The 22527-nt window shown below is 40.3% G+C and overlaps 2 protein-coding genes across 2 annotated transcripts; one reads left to right on the top strand and one right to left on the bottom strand.

Annotated features, from left to right (window-relative positions):
* Positions 1–18136: 18136 nt before the first annotated feature.
* K441DRAFT_479736 (uncharacterized protein) lies at positions 18137–19672 on the top strand (the record flags this gene model as incomplete). The annotated part of the gene is made up of 2 exons (XM_067641892.1): positions 18137–18937; positions 18998–19672. Coding segments are annotated over 2 exons (1476 nt in total), but the record flags the coding sequence as incomplete, so codon positions are not given.
* An 830-nt stretch (positions 19673–20502) lies between these two features.
* K441DRAFT_654137 (Shr3 amino acid permease chaperone) lies at positions 20503–21739 on the bottom strand. The gene is made up of 3 exons (XM_067647644.1): positions 21622–21739; positions 21377–21567; positions 20503–21324 (listed from the first exon to the last, which is right to left on the bottom strand). Exons 2-3 carry the CDS (start codon positions 21417–21419, stop codon positions 20756–20758), a joined length of 612 nt encoding a protein of 203 aa, XP_067508280.1. The 5' UTR covers positions 21420–21567; positions 21622–21739; the 3' UTR covers positions 20503–20755.
* Between the last annotated feature and the right edge of the window lie 788 nt (positions 21740–22527).

The following is a 22527-nucleotide window of genomic DNA, read 5'->3' as shown; positions in this document are numbered from 1 at the left end:
AATATAGGAATGCTAAATATATATATAGATGGCATCTAGCAGAGGTCTAAGAGGAAGAAAGCTTAGTACTTTAATTAGGAAAATTTCTTATAGAAGAATGCTTAGACGGATAATAGTAGTGGGAATACCTAGAAAACACGTATTTATAGTATATTAAAGATAAGAAGCGAACTAGGTATTGGCTAAAGAGTAAGCCAAGTATATAAGGATTAAGCAGCTAATAGTTAGGAAAAGTAGAGGCCTATAGGACTAGAGGGAGCCAGTAATAGAGCCTTAGACCCTTAAAGAAATTTAAGGACAACACCTAAATCTATAAGTTAAATAGTAAGATTAGCAGTTTAAAGCGCTAATAGATAGTAGAGTAATAAGAAACTATATTTTACTAGCAGCAGTTAAAAGAATAGGGCTACCGCATAGACAGAAGGAGTAATTTTACCTATTAATTACAATTTTAGGAGATCTAATAGCCTATAGAGGAAGTATTATTAATCTTAAAACAGGACCTATTTAGATAACTATTAAAGGGAGATAAATTAAGATATCTTTTAATATCCTACTATTAGGACGGGACAAAGCAGTATTAAGCATGCCTTAGTTATAGGAATACAATCTAAGGATCGATTAAATTATAGGTTAAGTCAATATTAGGGATACTTAACGCCGCAAGATGCGATAATAAGCTAAGTTGGTATAGTACTAAGTAGGAGCAACCTATAAAGAAACAGAAAAAGGACTAAGTTACGTACTAAAGAGATACTATAAGTACGGCAAAAAACTATAGTTACCGAAAAGTAAAAAGCTGTTAAAGTATATAGTATAGGACTATAAAATAGAATTAGAACTAGAGATAAGTCTAAAGTTCTTTCTAATCTATAAGCTTACCGAAGAGGAAGGTAGAGTACTAAAAGAGTTTGTCTAGGAAAATCTATAAAAGGGATATATTAGACTATCGCAGTTATTAGCGGGTTATCTAGTACTGTTTGTACTAAAGAAGAATAGCAAACTAAGGCTGTATATTAACTATAGGCAGTTAGACAGCATTACTAGAAAGGATAAGTATCCTTTACCCTTAATTAGCAAAATCTAAAATAGAATAGGCAACGCGCAAATCTTTATAAAGATAGATCTAAGATAGGCGTACTATTAGATTAGGATTAAGGAAGGCAAAAATAAAAGGCAGCCTTTAGGTTAAAGGAAGGACTATATAAACCATTAGTTATACAATTCAGGCTTATAAACGCACTAGTAACGTTCTAAAAGCGTATTAACAATATATTAGGAGAACACTTAGATAAATTTATTATAGTATATCTTAACGATATTATTATCTACTTAATAACTAAGGAAGAATACGGGGAATATATTAAATAGGTCTTAAGGAGACTATAAAAAAAATAGATGCTAGTAGTAATTAAGAAATATAAGTTCTTTACCAGGAAGACCAATTTTATTAAATTTATTATTAAACTAGGCCAACTTAGTATAGATCTAAAGAAGATTAAGGCTATAGTGAATTGGCAAGAACTAGAGAATATTATGTAGTTAAGATCGTTTCTAGGGTTTTATAATTACTATAGAAGGTTTATAGCGTAATAGTTAAAGAATATTAAGCCGTTTACATAATTAATAAAGAAAGAAGAACTATAGGCATAGGGAGAGGAATAAAGAGAACTCTTTAAGAAAGTTAAGGAGTTGTTTACCCAGGAGCTAGTTCTTAAAATCTATTAACCAGGTCTAGAGACGGTTATAGAAATAGATATATTAGACTATATACTAGGGGCATGCTTTATATAGAAATATTAAAATAGATAGCACCTAGTGGTATACTATAGTTAGAAGATAATACTACTAGAGTTAAACTATAACATTTACAACAAGGAGTTATTAGGTATAGTTACAGTACTAAAGAAATAAAGAGCATTCTTATAAGGTATAGAAAAACTATTTATAATTAAGATAAATTATAAGAACCTAATAGGATTTCTAACGACAAAGGAACTTAACTAAAGATAGGTTAGATAGGCAGAGATACTTATAGAATACTATTTTAAGATTTAGTATATTAAGGGTACAGATAATATAAGGGCAGATGCTCTAAGTTATAAGGCTAAACTATAGAACAATAAAAAGCCATTAGGGGCTTTACTGCGAAAAGACACAGACGGATTAATTAGGTATAATTATCTAAAGATCGCAGCAACTTAAGAAGAACTAGATAGGGTTTACAAGACACTAGAAAGCTTTTGGGTATAAAGAATTCTAAAAGTACAACTAGAAGATTTATAAATAGATATATACAAAAATCAAAAAGTAAAGTATATCCTAAGAAGCATAGCGGAGCAATTTATAGAAGAATTCCATAAAGAATTAACTTAAGGGCATAATAGAGCTATAGGCTTAGTGTTAAGACTCTAAAAGGAGTATATTATTAACAAAATCTAAAAGATAGCTAGAAGGGTCACTAAAGAGTGTCTAAATTACTAAAGGAATAAACTAATAAGGCATAAGCTATATAGAGGGCTACAACCTATTAAAATACTAGAGAGACTATAGGAGGTTATATTATAGGACTTTATTATTAAGTTACTAAAATTAAGAGATCCTATTACCGGATAAGATTATAACGCAATTTTAGTAATAATAGACAAGCTTATAAAGTAGGGATACTTTATAACATATACGGAAGAAATCTTAGCGGAAGATATCGCTAGAATCTATATTAAGGAAGTATTTATAAGATATAAAGTACTAAGTAAGATTATATTAGATAGAGATTTAAGATTTATAGCAGCATTCTAAGAGGTATTTTTAGCGGAATAAGGAGTTCGAGCAGCAACTTTTACTGCGTATTATCTATAGACAAACAGTTAAACAGAAAGATTAAATTAAACACTAGAGCAGTATCTAAGATATTATATTAATTATACACAGAATAATTAGGTATCGCTATTACTAATTACACAGTTTATATATAATATAACACCTTAAGAAGGAATAGGCATATTACTATTTAAGGCAAATTATAGATATAAGCTAAGAATATTGTTATTACTACGGCAAGTAAAGAAAACGAGTAGCACAGCTAAAGAAAGAATAAAGATATTAATAAATCTTTATATAGACCTTATAGAATTAGTAAAGAAAGTATAAAAGAGAATAAAAAGGTACTATAATGCTAGGAGATCTAAGGGACTAGATCTTAAGGAGGGAGATAAAGTATAGCTACTATATAAAAATTTTAAGAGTTAACGACTAAGTAAGAAGTTAGACCATATTAGACTAGGACCTTTTAAAATTACGTAAAGGATTTTACTAATTATATTTAAGTTAAACTTACTAGCTAAGATAAAGATCTACCCTATATAGTATATTACAATACTAGAGCTAGCACACGGAAATATTAAGCCACTAGTTTATAAAGTAGACACATATAAAGGACAAAAAGAAGATAAATAGTAAGTTTTAAAGATCGTTAGTTATAAGGGCGTTAACGATAAAATATAATACGAGGTTAAGTAAATAGGCTACACTAAGACTACTTAGGAGCTACTAGAAAATTTAAAGAATGCTATAAGAAAGGTATAGGAGTATCAGAAGAAATTAGGTTAGGAAGCATTAAAAAATAAGTCACCTAAAGGGGACCTAAAAGGAGTAGTTGCCAAACTACTCAGATCTATTTCCTTCTCTATTAAAAAAGAATCTATTCTTTTATTACTAAGTTCCTATAAACCTTATTCTATAAGTTTCCACTCCTTAAAACGCACCTTTTTACGCACCTTTTTAAGATGGATTAACCAAGCGGACGCCATAAGATAAGACTTAAGAGCCCGTTGCTAAGTATCGGCAGCCTCCTATTCTACATTATAAGAACGGCGCAGTTCCGCCAAAGTAATAGATAGTTTATTATCTAGCTATATAGCAGCAGATTAAATATAAGACCCTAAGATAAATTAATTAGGGAACTAGACGACTATTAAGAGTAATAGGTTATATATATTTAGCATTAGAGATGGAGTAAATATTATAAGACGAACAAATATTCGCTTTAGTGCACTTTAAGCAAGAGAACGGTTATCACAAAGATAGGTTCGCCAGCGCAATATAAACTAACCCCTCTTTCGAACAGCGAGAACATAGAGATAGTATAATCTCACTAAGAGATAATATTGTAGTAATAGTGCGAACACGACGAGCGGTCGAAGAAGAAGAAATTACTTTAAGTATAATAAGTAATAATATTAACTAAATTAATTAGATAAATATTACACCTCTAGTAAACAACTTAGAGATATTTTAAATCTTTAAGGACAAAGATAAAGAGGAGGGAGATAGTATTACGGACGCTTTAAGTACGATATTATAACTACTAGAAGAGGAGTTAAAAGAAGCTAGTTAGTTAATTTAGGTATAGTCTAGGATGGAACTAGTAGAACTATATAACGAGGAATAGTAACTAAGGTCACATAGGGTGATCTATATAATCTGCGTAATCTACGTAATCCATAATAGAGTAGATAGAGTATACGTATATTATATATAAGAAGGATTTTATAGGAGTACGGTTGTGTATTTAAGGACCCTTAATCCCTACCTAGATAGTTCCTTTTTTATAGTAATTCTTAGAATATAATTAGAGTTAATCTATTAGGCAACCACTCCACTAGTTATTATTTCGTTGTTGACTTTTATACCTGCATTTCCTACACACCTAGCCCAATAACGAGCCCATCGTAGTCCTTACTATAAGGTTCCGTTACAGCGGCCCCTTTAGAAAAAGAAACTAAGGGGGAGGAGGCGGCGACCGTAAGCCTCTCTAAGACTTACGCCACTTTAATAGACTGCACTCGCTAGAGTGGGCTGCTATATAATAGTAAGCACAGGCGTTACTAGGCCTACTTACCTACTAGGAACCCTTTCTAGAGTAGGCCTAGCACTCCTTATCCCTTACTTAGCAAGCTAAGCACTAATCCTTTTTTATAAGCTGCTTACCTAGCTCCGTCTCTAGAATCCTCCTAATATAAGAGGTATTCTTGGCGCCTACTAACGCCAGAAGGTCTAACCACTATTTACCCGTAACTATAGGCATGTAGTTAATAGTAGCCTTTCTATAGAGGGCCCAGTTCTATAAGAGCCGCTATTAGTCTACTTACTAGGTGGCCGCGAAGCCAGCCTAAGCAAGGGGTAGCGGCGGGGCCGCGGGCAGCAGTGGTGGTGGTGGTAGTGGTAGTAGTAGTAGTAGTGGTAGAGGAGGAGGTAAAGGTAATAGTGATGGTGATCTATATACCATATTAGCTAACGTTTAAGACATAAGGCATTGCAAAATGTATGGTAGATTAGGCCACTAGCTAACACCGTTATTATTATTATTATTATTATCGCTGCTAAGAGGTAGTATAGGAGAGGGATAGGGGATAGGGACGGGGATAGGGGGAGCGCGAGCGCGGTAAGGGCAAGGAGGGCTATAGAATTGGTTAGTAAATAGCCTCTCTAAGTAGGGAAGTAGTTAGAAGCTTAGGTTTAATTTACTAAAGCTTTAATTAACTACTTAGTAAGGAAAATACCTATAGAGGACGCCAGATATAACCTAAATGTAGGGCTCCGGGATGGAGCGTGGAGGTAGCGGCGAGAATAGCTTTCTTACTAATTGGAAAGTTTACTGGGTGCGAAAGTACCTAGGCCGCAGGGGGAGTTATTATTAGTGTTGGTGTTATAAAGAGAAATAGGGGGCGTAGATAATTGTAAGTACTAGCTTATCTACTTTACCTTTATAAATATTCACCGCAATCTAACACTTATTTACCTTATATTATTAATTAAGTTACTAGCGCAAAACTTCTAAAGACTTCTGTAAACTCCTAAACTAATTAAAAGACTCCTATAAATTCCTAGGCTAATTAAAACACGTTATAATATTTTAAGTAAAGGTTATAGGTTAATAGGTAAGATTCTATATAAAATCTACTACGTAAACTTCTACTAACTCCTACTAACTCCTGCCAACTCCTACTAACTCCTGCCAACTCCTACTAACTCCTGCCAACTCCTACTAACTCCTGCTAACTCCTAGACTAATTAAAACGCGCCATTATATAAAACCCTAAGCTATCTCTATCTACAATTCTATAAGGAAATTCTCTTTACCTCTTAGTATTGCTTTTCTAATACGCCTAGATTTAGTTTTTGGAGTAAATATAAGTACTATATCTATATTTATATCCCTCTTCTATATAACTATCTAACGTTTAGCAGGCGAGTCCCTTTAGTTACTAGCTTATCTTTTCCGGCTAGGCGTTAAAACCACCTGTAACTAGGATATAGCTAGAACGGTAGGCTAAGAATTAAGAATAGCGATAACTTAAGAATTAAGACTGGCCGTATTCTGGGAGTTAAGAACTATAGCATCCTAAGCGTTAGGAGCAGCGACATTTTAAGAGCCTATAGTGGACGTACTATGCGTTATAGGCGTAGAGATTAGTCTCTAAACATCCTTAAGTACCTACGCCGCGCGTTTAATACCCTCTAGTATAGCTAGAAGTAAAGTACTAGGTAAAGAGCCCGGCGCGCTAATCCTACTAGTAACCTAACTTCTAAGTAGCGAAGCTGGCAAGTCTACTACGCTCCGTACTGCCTCCCGTATAGCAACCTAGACGGCAAGGCTATCATCCCGTCGCCAAATATGCGTAGTATACTCCGCCAGTATAGACGGCTGCTCTAGCAACTCGCGCACTACTAAGGCCCTACCCTAAGCATCTTTTGCCCGTCTTTGCGCCAGATTATTCTTATAGGTACTCCTAACTGCCTTAACTATACTCTTTAGTTGCTTAATTAACTAATCGCTATAGGTATCGCGATATCGCTATAAGATAAGTAGAGGAGCTATACTTTCTAGGGAATCTATTATAAGTGTCTCCTAGAAGGTATTAGGCGTTTTCCTATTATATAGATGCGTAAGCTACTAGTAATACTTCTCTTCTATAAATGCAGACGATAGTATAAGGAAGCGTCGATATTTACTAGCGTATATTAACTCTGCCTGCTTAACAGCCCAATTATTAATAAATCCCAATGCAATATTAGGCTGGGTGCTAGCCCTTAGCTAATAAAGTAGTGCTAGTACTTTAGGGGCCGACGTAAACTTAGGAAATAGTAAAGGGTTGTATTAATTACAGCACTAATTAGCTAGCGCGTGAACAACATGGTTTAAGACTACTAGTAGTAACCTATCCTCTCCTAGAAAGGTAAGGAAGGCCTTTTAATAATATTTACCGTTTACTATATCCTTCTATTTAGCCAATAGCTTCTTATAACTAGCTATCTTAGCCTTTATCTAAAATAAAAGGTTACCATTAGCCGCAGGTGCAGAATTGTGACTTACGGCTAATTTCTCTAAGGTAATACTCTCTGCATCGCTAATATTGCTAGGTGTAGTACTCTAAATAAGTTTACTCCGTCTATATCTGGCAGGTAAGCTATTATATCCTCTCTAAGGCGCCTAGGTTGGCGGCTCTATATATAACGGTAGTAGTAGTTTCCGTTCTAGCTTATCTACCCCCTCTATATTAAATGCCCAGTACGGTAGGAAGATATAACCTATACTAGTACGATTCTTCCCTTATCCGCCTTAACTAATTTACTACCATATATCGCCTAAGCTATTTATAATTAGAAACCTTTAAATAATTATACGCTTAATATTTATAACATTTACGCCTATACCAAGTAAGGTTATAGCTATTATAATTCGGATAATAAAGAAGGGCTTCTTAAACTCTGTATACTGCTAGTTATAATTATACTCTTATATAGTAGCGGTAAACTCCTAGATTACGCTACTAATATAAAAGGCCTTATTATTATTATTAGTCCCTTTTATATACGCCTTAGACTTTTAAAGTAGTATATTTTAGAGGTACTCTACTGCCTACTGAATAGATGTTCAACCATTAATAAAGACTATCGTCTTTAGTATCTATTTAGGTATAGGTACTTCGTCGCCGTTTATATAGTTATCTAATAGAAAGTATAGGTTTTCCTATAAGTCTACCTTTCCTTTAGGAGTTGGTTGTATATATATAGATACATCCAGATAATTAATAGATGTTTTTATAACCTTAGTCTAGTATAGACGATGGCCAACTGCTTAGAACCTAGCGCGCGATAGGACTAGTTTCTCTGCCTTCTTATTAAGAGTCGTAGAATAGGTAAACCAGACTATACTTAGGCGGAGGATTATCCGCAGCTTACCTAGCATTAAATAGGCCGGTTAAAAGCCTTCCTATTCCTTTATAAGATAATATTTATTAATTGCAATTAGCCTAATCCGAGACTATAACTCTGGCTCCTTTAAGGCATCCTAGAATAACTTTGTTAACGCCTACTTAGGTCTAAGAAGTATATACGTATACGCCCCCTCCTAGATCTTTATAATTAGAGACTTCTCTTAACTTCTTATCTTAGCGTTAATAAGAACTAGATAAGAGCTATCTATCTTCTTAATATTATCCAGCTGCTCGTCGCCTAGTTTATTTAACGGGATTATCTAAATAGTAATCTTCCCCGTAAGGACAGAATATGTGTGGAAGATTAGGCTTTTACTAAAGCCCGTACGGGCAATAAGAAGAGTGTTACCTTTCCTAAATATAAGCCGACGCAGAGTGCGCACCTGCTCGTCGCGTGGCTTAAAGTTATTAAGCTATGGGCAGGTCTAAAGCATAATTCGCTAAAGGTAGAGGTTAATAACCTTGTGCTGGAACGGTATATTCTCCATATGCCCTACCTACTAGATAACCAACGGTAATTCTTTTACGCTTAGTCTCTAAATTAACTAGAGAGTCTTTGGGATAGAACCACGATTAGCTAACGTCTATACTGTAGGCGGCTCTACTGCCCTACCCTAAGCTCTATGCCATTAACTCCGGCGATCTATATTCCTACTACCTATCTTCTTTTTCCTTCTAAATCTCGCCATCTAATTGGCCTAGGAGTTTATAGAAGTTCGTAGGAGCTTATCTAATTAGCCTAGGAGTTTATAGGAGTTTGTAGGAGTCTCTAAAAGAGCGTACCTAGCCAATAACGCGCTATAAATATTATATAGGTGTAGTGTAATTAGGCGAGCTGTTTTTAATAGGGTATAAGAGGCGCCTTATAAAGTTTAATAGTAAATAAAGTTGTGGTAGTGGAGTACGGTTGCTATATTAATAAGGCTGGTTGGGCAGGACCAGGTTTAAAAACGCGTCTTTAAACTTTAAGGCTGTACTTTAACCCCTAATACGTTAGTTAGCTAGTTAAATTCACTAGAATATACTAATAGAGGATATTATAATTTAATTGCATCGCAAACTATAACCGTAGCTGCTAGATTAACCCTATTATAGTTGCTTAAAGTTAACACGCGTTAAGGATCGGGCCCGGTTTATAGCAAACGCGCGCCTATAATCTCTTAGACGCTTTGTAGAGGAATTTGGGGGTTGTAGGGGGGGTAGGGAGTAGCGCGACGTTCTATTGGCTTAGGAGTTCGCAGGAGTTAGTGCGCGCCGCTGATTGGCTCAGGAGTTCGCACGAGTTGGCAGAGTGGGGCTGTGGCAAGAGAGTGGGGCCATGCAACGCCGCAAATTTCTTGGAGAAGCGGCTGAGGCACCTGAGATAAGGAGGTGCTGTAGAGTTTCCTGCGATCACGTGATGGCATTCTAGTATATAGATCTGTTCGGAACGATGACGACTCTACTATGGAGTCTTGTTGAACGGACGATCAGGAATGAGAACTCTGTTTATTAAAGAGGGCTCTAGAAGCTCTCTTATATACATCAGGTAGGTCCAAATACAATGACGACGACGTCGTCATGTAGTAGGTCATAGTTAAGAGAAACAGGTAATGAGACGTTCGATAAGACATCCGAGCTCAAGATACGAGACAACTAAGACATGAGACATAGTTCGTATAGACGATCTAGGTCGTCAGACAGTATTACGATGGTAGTAAGGAACTTCGATTCAGGTCGACAAGTCTCCTACCACCGCCCTCCCATGTTGCATCGTGATACAATGGCTTAGCCCCAACAGCATCCCAAACCCAAACCACAGGTGCAGCGCCCGGGGTCTCCACTAACATGCCATAAATGCATGTGAGACAATAGGGCGGATATGTAAGGCTACAGCATATTTCCCGCATCTCGTAGTTAGCGTCAGCCATTGTGCAGTTAGAAAGGGAAATACGGCCCTAGAGTTGCAACTGGTGATATTCGAGGTGCGGGGCGAGGTTGTGCACGCCAAATAAAAGAGAACAGAGAACTCCACGTCAGTCGCAGTGGGAAGATATAGGGAGGTCTAGCACCCCGATTTGCAAGGCCGCGGCAATTCACCCCACTTCCGCCTCTCTGTCTCATGTTTATCGGATCGCTAAATATCTGCCGCAAGACTAAAATACATTTATTCCTGAGGTCGAACCTATTGAACTGTGTTTTTGCCGGAGCCTACTTTTCACGCCGAGCCCTCATATCATAGATTTCTGTCGCCGCTTTGGTCATCGCACAGCAGTCATTGACAATCGCCTTTGCATCGACGGTGAATATATAAATTGGAATCCACTTTCGCAAAACCTTCTGAATCACACAAATTAAGACAACTGCCTAGAAGATTTCGATCGCAGGCTGCCCAGTACTAATATCAACCTAGATCATGATCTCCTGTATTCAGGCCTAACGAAAAATTCGTCTGTACCTGGTGGCACGCTCTGGGCCGACACAGTCAATAAAGTCTTCTACGCATCTGGTGGCTATTTTACCGATAAAGAGCCAACGAATTTTGTCACCTAGTCTTACAATACTGTCCGCGGCCTATAGAACGTCGTTGAAACCAAAGGACAGCCAGAGTACTTAGCGTATGGCATGTCAGCTGTGGCACAAGACAGCGGAGTCGGTTACGGAGGTGCGTTTCAAAAGTCTTTGCCGCCAAGAAAATTGACCGCTTACCGCCAAGGCAGAAAACCAAGATTCTGCCGGCAGAATCCTGCCACCAGGATCCTGCCACGTCACCAAGTGTCCTACCAAGTGTTCCCCTACCAGCCCAATTCCGCAGCTCTTAAGTCTCTTTTAATATTCCAAATGGCTACTAAAAGATCTACTGCTAAACGTTCTGTAGGGGGCTACGATTCAGCTACAAGAGCTTAAATTATGGCTCTTAGAGCTTATGGAATCTCAGCTGCCGAAATTATAAAGATAACACAAATTTCTAAACGAACTATACGAGACATATATCGCCGTGAAATCGATTAAGGCTTTAATCCAAGGTCTTCTCCTCTCGTCCTTAATACCCACGTAGACGATGCTCCTTACCCTAGCCGTCCATCTAAACAAACTAAAGATACTAAGAACTTAATACTGGAGAAGGTCCGTTGTGATAGATATAGTAGAGAAAAGACATACGCTTATATTGCTGCAGAGGTTAGAGAAGTTAGTGCTCTAACTATATAGCGAATACTCAGAGCCTCTAAATTAAGGAAGATTAAGCCTACACAAAAGCCTGGACAGTGTGGCCAACAGTCAGCGTCCAGCGAGCTTCGCTGACTGACTGTACCAATTGAACCGCTCGCTGTCCGCTTGCTGGGTAAATGTGTACGCTGACTGCACCGCTGACAGCGCGCTTATCTAAATTGGGTAATTTGTATAGATTTAATGGAGTTATAGAGCCAAAATTTAGATTTTTGACAGCACTTCTGTATATACAAATATTGATATTGCCCGATATCAAATCTACCTCAATTAACCTTGTATAGTATTCAGATATCGCCACGCCGCGTAGGCTTTAAAGAAGTTCGTAGTGACGTTAGTGGTAGGAACTTGGGTTAGGTGGTTAAGTAGGCTCTATAAGCTCTATTTTAAAGTTAGATTCTATTAGGTAGAGAGCTCTAGTAAACGTACCTCTCTTATCTGGTGTTTCTACTACTACAGTGATGTGCACGACCAGCTTCCACCCGGGCTCGCTAAATCGCCACCAACTGTACATAGTAACTGTAGCGAACGCATGTGCCTGCACGCAAGGACCTTTTTGGTTGCCCTGGAGAATCGCCTTGGTTGGCCAGGAGAACCAAGCTGAGGACGCACGCGCCCTCCCCTCCCCCTTAACTGCGCCCCCCCCGCTGTGGCCGCCAAAACGCGAATACAAAGCTGTTCCTGCAGTTGCCGATGAAATTTGGTGATATCGTACTGGTGGGGACCTCACGATATTTAACAAAGATCACGACACTGCGGAGGAAGGCCGATCGCGAAGTCTGCCAGAAGTAAAGTTCTTGCAGCCAAGCATGGGCGTTCGCTACGATTGCTAGCGAGCCCGCGTACCGAAGCGAAATAATATTTTTTTTCAGAGGGGGGGTGGAAGCTGGTCGTGCACATCACTGTATATCTAACCTGTAGCCAGTAAGATCGGTTTTTAAACTCGTTAACTAGGGCGTAGCTAAGGCTCCGTTAGAGTTAATGCAGTTAATTAAGCTGCTTAGTTGTGAGGTGATAAGCTCCGCACCACTCAGCCACACAAACCCGCAAAAGGTAAGCAAGTGACTGGCTTGATGCCAGACACGGCTGTGCGGAACAATACATATAGGCGAGGTGACTTCGTCACCTGACATTAGTAAACGGCCTTTAAGTAGCCACCATTTTTAACATTGGTCTGCTTTAACTGTATCGGCTAAAAGCCTATTGCGCTTATTTGTAATAATCTTCTTAGCTTAGCTAAAAGCTCACTTACATATAGAGCTTATTACTAGTATAGAGAATAGATTTAGAGCAATCTTAGCGAGAGTTAAATAAAGGATTTAACTAGTAGTAAGCCACCAGTTAAGAGGATCTAAAACGACGTTGCTTACTTTACTGCTGTTTTTATTACGGATCTTAATTAGCTTAAGGCCTACGTTGTAGTAATAATTAAGTTTAGTAATAAGCTTAATTCGCTTCTGCAAGTGTAAAGAAGTAAGATTCTTATTAACTAGTAGAGATTATAAATATTTATCGCCTAAATTATTGCTAGATATATAAGAAACCTTCCTGCATTATAGTTTAACTACCTTCTTATCTTCCTCGCCTACTTACTTATTAATATAGTTATCAAATACTATTTCTATACACCTCTTAGCATACTTCCACCACTGTGGCCACCGTTTCCACTTATTGCGAAAGTAGGCGCGTTTAAGAGAGGAATAAAGAATAACTGTAATAAAGTAGTACGGGCTCTTAGCTTTTATTTTATTAAAATACTTATTAAGCTTTTATAGAGCCATATTAACGCTAGATTTAAGAAAGCAGTCGTCTGTATTCTTAAGATTCTACTAAGTTTATATAAGAATCTGGCGAAGAAGCTCTATATTTATAATTAACTCCCATAAAGCTCTATATAAGCCCTTAACGCTATAGCTATTAGCATCACCTTTTATACGTTTAGTAGCTAATATAAAAGGCTTTAGGATTTTAATAAGCTGCTTAACTTCCGCCTAATCTTCTTTAGTAAGAAAGTCTTGCGTAATGTCACAGTACGTGCGGACTGTCAAGGTACGATGTACGAGGTGACTGTATATGATTGACAAACAATGTCGTGTGAGGATCCATGTAGGAGGTGAGGCGATCTATATACACGTCGCTCAGGGGTCAGGTCCGTGCTCGTGTCATAACAACACTGAATCATAACAACGTGTCAGGTCAGTGCCGTGACACGTAAGGTTGTAGCTATTATTAGTAGGCTTCCTCTAAGTTAGCAGATATTTATTAATCCCTTTTTTAAGAAGTAGCGCCCGTTAAAGTATAAAGTAGGTAGAATTCTACCGAACGCTACCGTCTTTAATAAGTATAAGTTTGGCTTAATTAAAGAGCTTATCCTCTATATAAGCCTTAGCTTAATTCTTAGTAAAGTCCTAGCGGTAAGCCATAGATCGCATAATATATTTAACAATATTATAAACTTTTCTAACAACACCTTTCTGCTATATAAGGTCAAATTTAGCTTAATTGCTAGCACTAATTAGCAAGCGTTTAAGCTTGCTAATACCTTTACTATATAGTAAGGCCTTAACGACGAGGTTTATAATATAGCCAACATACCAGAGTTGTTCCCTTTTTGCTACTATAAGGCTTTACAAGAGGTATTTGTAGAGCTCGTTATTATTAGTGGCGTTATTAGCTATTAGATAGCTAAGCTTATATTTAAATTAATACTTCTAAATAACCGTTGCTAAAGCTGTTGCTATATTCTCAGCTATATACAATCCTTATATCCGCGGAAGTCCTATAAGGATTAATTGTAACTTGCTATCTTTATTAACTAAGTAAGCTACTATACTAAGTAGTAACATTCCATTTATTAACGTCTAGATATTACAGCTGATATAGATTTTACTTTGTAAGGTAAGGAGGAGGTCTTTAATATTAAGGCGTTGGCGCTCAAAGGCAGATTTTATCTAGTTACTTAGTAATATATACGAACGTACAAGACACTCTTATATCTAAGGATGGTTAAATATAAGTAATGCGCGGGTATAAGTATTTATAGCTTGCTAAAATATAATATCCTATAGGATCGTCTAATTAATATAGGCTTGTATATAGCCAGCTGCCTAAAATAGCTGGCGTTTGCTGCTACTGGGTATAGGAGAGACTTAAGCGTTTAGTTCGGATAGTGCTTATAGAGTATTACTATGGCTATTATAATTAAGAATAAGACTATATTTTAATTTTAAATGGCCAACAATATAATCCGTGCCGTTAATTATAAGTAATATAGCTAGTCTTTAAGCTAGATAGCAGATTTTATATAACTAAAGTCTCTTCCTACCCTCTAGCCCGTCCTAAAATAGATCTGCTCTATACTTCCATATTATTAATATAACGGAGTTCTTTAAAAGGGACCGCTTATTAATAATTTAGTATCCGTATTTACTAGTAAGCTTACCGTGCTTACCTAGGTAAAGATTATCCTAGTTAATAGAAAAGATATAGCTATAGTTCTAGCCAATTAATGAAGGATTTCGTAATATAGAGTTATTCTACTTATTTAATTTGGGCGTGTCTTTAATTGCGAGGGGAGTAGAAGCAGTAAATCTGCAACGCCTATGGGATGCTAAAGAGCTTAATTAACGTGTAGATTATAAACTTAATAAGGAAGGAGTAGAGGAAGAAGCTCTACTAGTTGGCTGGCTAGCAAAATGTAAAGTATATTACATTTTCCGTAGTAATAAAAAGGTTAATATAAACGCGTGTATATACGCGACGGGGAATTTAGAGAAAACTATACTATTTTATATAAATATCCCAGGGGTTTCCCGCCCGAATTTTAGCCGAAAACCCTTAGATCTTTAACCTCTACTAAAAGCTTTAAAATACCATCCTTTCTTACCACCTATGCAGCGAGCTATCAGCTCGCTGCAGTCTTACCACTAACTAACTGTTATAACTATATACGCTGACTAACTACTTATATAAGCAGCTAGCTGCTAGCGACGCTACTAGCGACGCTGCCTGTTGGCCACACTAAGCCTAGATTAACGAAGAAGATAAAGCTTAAGAGGTATAAGTTCTATATAGATTACGCTTATTAGAAGTTAGAAGATTGGAAGAATATTATCTGGTTAAATAAGACATCTATTGTCTTAAATTATTGCCGCGGTGGATATTAAATTTGGCGTGCTATAGATAAGCGTTTTATTAAGAGCTGTATACACCCCCACTAAAAAGGCTACTTAGAGTTTATGTTTTGGGGCTGTTTTTTATATAATAAGAAAGGACCTTACTATATTTAGCAGCTAGAGACAACTATAGAGCGGAAGAAAGCTTAGGCTGTAATTAATAAGCTAAATAAAGAGCTTAAGCCTTATATACGGGAGGAGTAGGAGCTTAATATAGGCATTAGATAGATAGGACTGCGTAATCTTCCTAGACTAAAGCTAGAATAGAAGTTTACTAAAGCAACTAGTAAGCTCGTACGGAATCAGGGCCATGGAGGTATTAATTAGTAGCAATATTAAACATCAATTCTTATACTAAAGCTATTACCTTTTACTTAAGAGTGCCTTAAGGAGAGGCCTAGTACTATTGTCTAGGAAGATAAGGCTCTAGCTTACGCCTACTAATATTAATTAACTGTATATAACGTATAGAATATCTAACGCCTTCTTTAGTATAGCAACTCTCCTAATTTAAATATAATTAAGCCTTGCTGGCCGTATATAAAGAGGGTTACTACGTGTAAGGGAGCGCCGCAGAAGAGGGAGGTTGCAAGAAGGTATGGTAGGTGGCATGGAGAGATCTTGAGCAGTGGAGGATTTAGGCTTAGATTGAGCGGATTATTAGGCATATTAAGAAGGTTATTAAGCTTGAAGGAGGTAACGAGTATAGGGAGGGTGCTATAGAGGTACCAAGACGCTTAAAAGCACCTAAAGCGGCAGAGGACAAATGGGAGGATATCTAGATTTGGAAGGCGGTGAGCCAAAGCGGTCAATTTTCTTGGCGGCAAAGACTTTTGAAACGCACCTCCGTACTATCTCGGAGGGTTTCAAAATAACCTGACCGGTAACTGGTCGGCTGGCGGACCTTAGTATTCGTCAAACCACATCACATTCGACGCGATTTCCAGGACCTATGCGAATAGCGCCGGAATTCATGATAAAGGGAGAGGCGAAGGCCTCATAGTGTTTATTCCAATATCAAGGTCCAGCCTGCTGGCCTACTTTGGTGGGATTACTCAAGATCGTGGCACCGGACAAATCCCCGGCGTACGCCTCTCCGATGAACCCTAGTAGACATAGCGCTGACACGCCTAGGTTCCTACGGACGTAATACTACTCCGTGCGCACCTGCACCCCTCTTCTTGACAGCTACTAATAGCGAGCAGAGTATTATGGTCTATGATATGGAGTAGCACACGGAATGAGTAGAATGCCACCGGTGATGCTCTAGAGCCAAGGACAAGATTTTGTGGCGGTGTGGCTTGGCTCGATAATAAATATTCGTTCAGTATGTAGGTGTGGTTAGATGTTCTGATGATTTACACTATGCATGCTTCTTTACAGATATATCTACGGTGACCTGAGATCCGAAGCGGCCACTATCAACGGATCCATGGCATTTGACGACGTCTATATTCTAACTCTTCCTGCGCTCGTATGGATAAAATGGTACCCAAGACTACGGTACCGTCGTATGGACATCACTCACTTTCTTGCGATGTTGTCAATGGCACGCAAATAATCACCATAGGCGGGACCTTCCCCAACTCCTCGGATTACCACGCTCCATCCGTAGGAGGCACAACCTCAATCTTAGACAAGATACTCCCGATAACTCATCTTGGAGCCCGTTTGTTCTAGACTTCTCGGACGTGAAACCCTCCGGATGTAATCCAAGTAATAGGTGGGACGTAAGCATCCCCTCTCATTTCTGCCTGAACGACGTTAGGTGTCAGTCATAATTGATTATATTCCGAACGGAGCCAAAAGAGGAGCAACTGTCTCGGGACCGCCCAATGGGAAATTGGGCAGTACATTATTCTATGCCTTTCAAAGATCGTATCAAGTGTCCACTCTAACACCCACTCCAACAACCACCGCTCCGCCAAACACTTCGGCAGCCTCTTCTCTCCCAAGTTAGCAGTCAAGCAAGCCAAATGTAGTAGGAGTTGCTATTGGTGCATCTCTAGGCGGGGTGATTGTGCTCGCTGGATTGGCAGGTTGTCTTCGTTTTTGGAGGAAACGACAATCTGACAAGGCCAAGTCACTGAAAGAGGCGAGGGAACCGGCCCATACTGAAGTCTGAGATGCCCGGAAAGGCTCAAGATCCCAGAGAACTTTTTAGCGAACCGCTACCTAACCCTGGGCTCGACCTCATTCTCAAGGCTAATAGCTAAGAGCCCGTAATACTACTGAAATAACTGTAGATTTTAAATAATATAAAGGTACTCCGAAAACAAATCTAGTGCCGCACTCGGTTCACATCGACCGTCGAATTGCTTAAAAGCTTCTAAATTACTTATGTAACCAAAGCTAACGTAACAATACCAACCCTTCCTGCAAACACCCCAAACAAACCCAAACAAATTCTTGACGCATCCACATCAACACTCCCACGCGCTTCTCGCACTCCGTGATGTCTCGATGCAGCTTTCTTCGCTCCTCACTCGGCTGCTCCAGTTTCTCCTTCCCGCATGCCTCATAGCAACCACGCTGCTCTACGCCTACCCTCCCCTCCGCGGCTGCCGCTTCCCGCAAATCCCACCATGCGCCGCGAACGCTTCCACCAGAAACGACTGCAACGGTAGCAGCAGCACCCCCGCACCGTTCCGCCTCCTCGCCCTCGGCGACCCCCAACTCGAAGGCGACTCGTCGGTCCCCGCGGTCAGCGAGGCGCGTCTCCCGCACCTCCGGACGCTATGGAGCGAGCTGTGGGCGCGCGAATGGCGTGGTGCCACAGCCGCAGCGAAAGAGCTAGTGATGAAAGATCTGTGGAAGGCGGCGGCGACGTACCGCAAACGGCTGGATCTGCTGGGCAACGACTTCTACCTCGCGCATATCTACCGCAGCTTGCAGTTCTGGACGCGGCCGACGCATGTCACGGTGCTAGGGGATCTTCTGGGGAGTCAGTGGGTCAGCGATGCAGAGTTCGAGAGGAGGGGGAGTAGGTTTTGGGGGAGGGTGTTTCGTGGGGCCGAGAGGGTGCCTGGGCGAGTTATGGATTCGGTTATGGAGGGGGATGGGGAGGTCTGGAGGGAGGTTTTAGGACAGGATGAGGGCTGGAGGAACAGGGTCATTGCCATTGCGGGGAATCATGACGTCGGGTATGCTGGGGATTTGAGCGAGGAGAGGGTCGAGCGGTTCGAGCGGGTGTTTGGGAGGGTGAATTGGGAGGTCGTGTTTACGCTACCGAAGTCTAAGCTTCTACCCAACACCACCGATCTCAAGACGGACGAAGTCACCACAGGCGACCCGGCTACTCCTGACGCCACCGACAACGCGAAAGTCAATGGCGAGGACGCGGCCACCGCACACGCTCCCGGACTCCGCCTCCTAATCCTCAACTCCATGAATCTCGACATCCCAGCCCTCTCCGCGGCCCAGCAAACCGCGACCTACACCTTCATCAACGACGCCATCACCCGCTCGCGCCCCGTCACCGACCCCTCCACCCTGACGCTCCTCCTCACGCACATCCCGCTGCACAAACCCGCCGGTGTGTGCGTCGACGCCCCTTTCTTCGCCTTCTACCCGTCCCACGAGGGCGGCGGCGTCCGCGAGCAGAACCACCTCTCCCAGCACGCCAGCGCCAGCATCCTGGAAGGCGTGTTCGGGCTCAGCGGCCGCGTCGAGGCCCCCGCGCGCGGCATGGGGCGGCGGGGCGTGATTCTGACTGGCCATGACCATGAGGGCTGCGATGTTGTGCATTTCCATCCGCGCGAGGATGGCGCGGAGTGGAGTGCTGTGCGCACGCCTCCGGATGGCGATGTGGGTAAGGTGGTGTTGGGGGAGGTGCCGAGGGTTCGGGAGGTTACGCTGCGCAGCATGATGGGCGAGTTTGGCGGGTATGCGGGTTTTGTGAGTGCGTGGTTTGAGGAAGGGAGTGGAGAGTGGAGGGTTGAGGTGCAGACGTGTGGGTTTGCGGTGCAGCATTGGTGGTGGGTAGTGCATGTGCTTGATCTGGTGGCCCTGGGGGTGGTGGTTGTGGTGGGGGTGTTGAGAGCGTGGGAAGGGGTCTGGGGGACTGGGAAGGTGGAAGAAAAAAGGCGAGAGGAAAGGAAGGAAGAGGTAAAAGGAAAGAAGAAACTGGAGGAGAGGAGTTGAGGTTTGTTATGTACGCTACTGTTAGCATTATTGTATATTTATCGTTTGACAATCGTTTTATTATTGTCTTGGGAAACTGATTGGGTGTATACATCCATGTTTCATCCATCTTAACCATTTAAAGTTGTAACAACACTCCCTCGGGTCTATAAACCAACAAGCATTACGCTACGCATGTCTATCCCTTCCAATTCTCCACATTGCTTCAAAGCATCCCTTCACAGCATCTACGGGGAATCCAGGATGAAGGAATGCTGTTTATGAGAGTAGAAGTTCACCCCGTAGCGTGCACGGCCCCACCAACTGTTGTCCAAAGAAACCATACAAAAAATAAGGTTCGCTCCAAGCCACTTGATAAGAGCCCGGGGAGCTTGGCATAACGGAAAATAACACTAGTTTAATCTATTGGCTTAATTTCGAGCCTAGTCTACAAGGCAAGCTCATACAAAAAGCATCTTCTACTCGTCTGGATTGGCTATTTTGTGCCTACTTTAACAGATTGTGGTGGTATATATTCTTTTGATTGAAATACTTATGGAGTAATGTTCACTTAAAGAGCTATCGAGCTAATTGAGAAGAGTTTTCCCGGCAAATTAGGTTATAAGGTCTTCAGATACTCATATATGCGGAATAGGTCGTGTTTGCTATCGATGGAGATATCAAATGGTGGCTGGGATATTATGACTTATTTCTCGATTGCGAGTGGCTATTGGCTTAGCTGAGGCTCCCAATATATAGCACTAAGGATATACAAATAGTTTAAGGAGATATAGGAAATCCCGTGACAGACTATCCTTAGTTCGATGTTCTCGGCGCCGACGTATGCAGCAATCCAGGAAATTGCAAGAAAAGCTAAGGGTTTGAAAAGGTGTCGACACTAAGGAAGACAAAGCTGGATCTACAAATCTCTCTCCCAAGCCCAAAAAGCTCCAGCAGAGCGGTAGAGTACGCTCACTGCTTCTTTTTCCCTGCCTTTTTCTTCTCCTCAGCCATCCGATCCATTTCCGCAATCTCGGCTTCTTCCTTACGCTGGGCATACCACTGCCCTGCCTGCAGTACTAAGACTCCAACGAGTACCAGAGCCAAAATTGTATTGCTTGCAGCAAACACCCTCAAAGTGTCCTCCCGTGAAACGTAATCTTCTGAATCAAGGCCACCAGAAGCTATTGATTCACCTTCGACCAGCTCTGCTTGTCCATAGAGACCAGCAGCCACAACCTTAAGTCCCTTAACAATATTCGTAATGTATACCGTAATCCCGGCCATATAGAGCACAAGAGAGGCACCATCAAACAGCATGTTCGCTTCGCTGGGCTTGTAAAGCTTTGTAATAAATCCGAGCAAGCCAGTACCAATAGCAATATGTAAAATCCGGGATATTATAGGGGGTGAGGCATGTATAAATTTGAGATGGTTCTCGAGAATTTGAAAGTATGGCTCCCGATCTGGAGGAGTTGACCACAAGACATGGTAATCGTAGGGAAACGATGAAAACAGAATCCCAAGGAAAAAGCAGGTAGCTGCGGTTCATTAGCAATATTTTCAGAGCTAGCAAAATATGGAGGACTTTACGGCCGATTATGAGGAATGTCGCAAAGGAATTTGTCTTCGCCATTTCCACAGCCTTACGAATCCACTAAAACCACAGGCTGTTGTGATAGACTATTTAAGAGGGAATAAAAGGACAAAGATTTTGAGAAGGCTGATGATTATCGAGGCAGGCAACGGAGTAATTAAAGACCTGGGATCGGTTTTGCGCTTATCTGCCAAGTTTAATCAATGCGATCGAAGTTGGATAAGGTGGGGGTACTAGTTACCACGACTTTAAAGAATCTCTTCGTCGCCGCCACGAAAACTCCTCGTATTTCGGTTATTGCGCGCCTTTTGGTGGTGAGCAGTACCTATTTTCCGCAGCTGTGTTGACGTGTGATGCTGGGTTCAAGGGTGAACAAACGGAACATACCGAAGAAAACCATGATCAAAAATAGAAATTTGCCGAATCCTCACCTGTTTGAACCCTTTTTCTGTACTCGCGCATGCCACCACCCATCCCCTTATTATTTAAAGCCATGGGCAAACCTGTCTAGTTAACTGAACAGAAGTTAATTATGCAAGCTCTAATTAACCTTAGCAACAACAATTTCTATATAGAAGTTAAGACCCGCGTTCCTTAACCTATTCTTTAACGCTAGAGGGTAAATTTAAGGAGATAGCTAGATTAATCTACTAATTAAGGCAAGTAGTAGGCCGCTATTGCTTATAGATAAGGCTCTAGATATATAACGTTAGGTATTATTAATATTAACTTATTAACGCGTACCTTAGGGCCTCTTTAAATACCTCTTATATGGCCTAAACGTCTATTTTAAAGAGATGCTCTAGTTTCTATATAATTGATATAATACAATAGTGGCACGGAGTATACTATTAGCTAGATTAAAGTAAAGAAGATAGAGTAGAAAGGCTGTAAGGATAATTATAACGAAGCCTTATAGGAAATACTACGGTAGACTTGCTAATGGGCTAGGTATATAGGTAAATAAGAAGTCAACAATATAATAATAACTAGTGAAGTGGTTGCCTAATAGATTAACTCTAATTATATTCTAAGATTTACTACAAAGAAGAGAACTATTTAGGTAGAGACTGTGGTCCTTTAAATACACAATACTGCGCCTAAGAAATGTACTAAGTACGTTAGTACGTTAGTATATTACGTTCTC

The sequence above is a fragment of the Cenococcum geophilum genome (assembly GCF_001692895.1).
Source record: "Cenococcum geophilum 1.58 unplaced genomic scaffold K441scaffold_6, whole genome shotgun sequence".
Lineage (NCBI taxonomy): Eukaryota > Fungi > Ascomycota > Dothideomycetes > Gloniales > Gloniaceae > Cenococcum > Cenococcum geophilum.
This window is presented reverse-complemented; position numbering and strand designations above follow the sequence as displayed.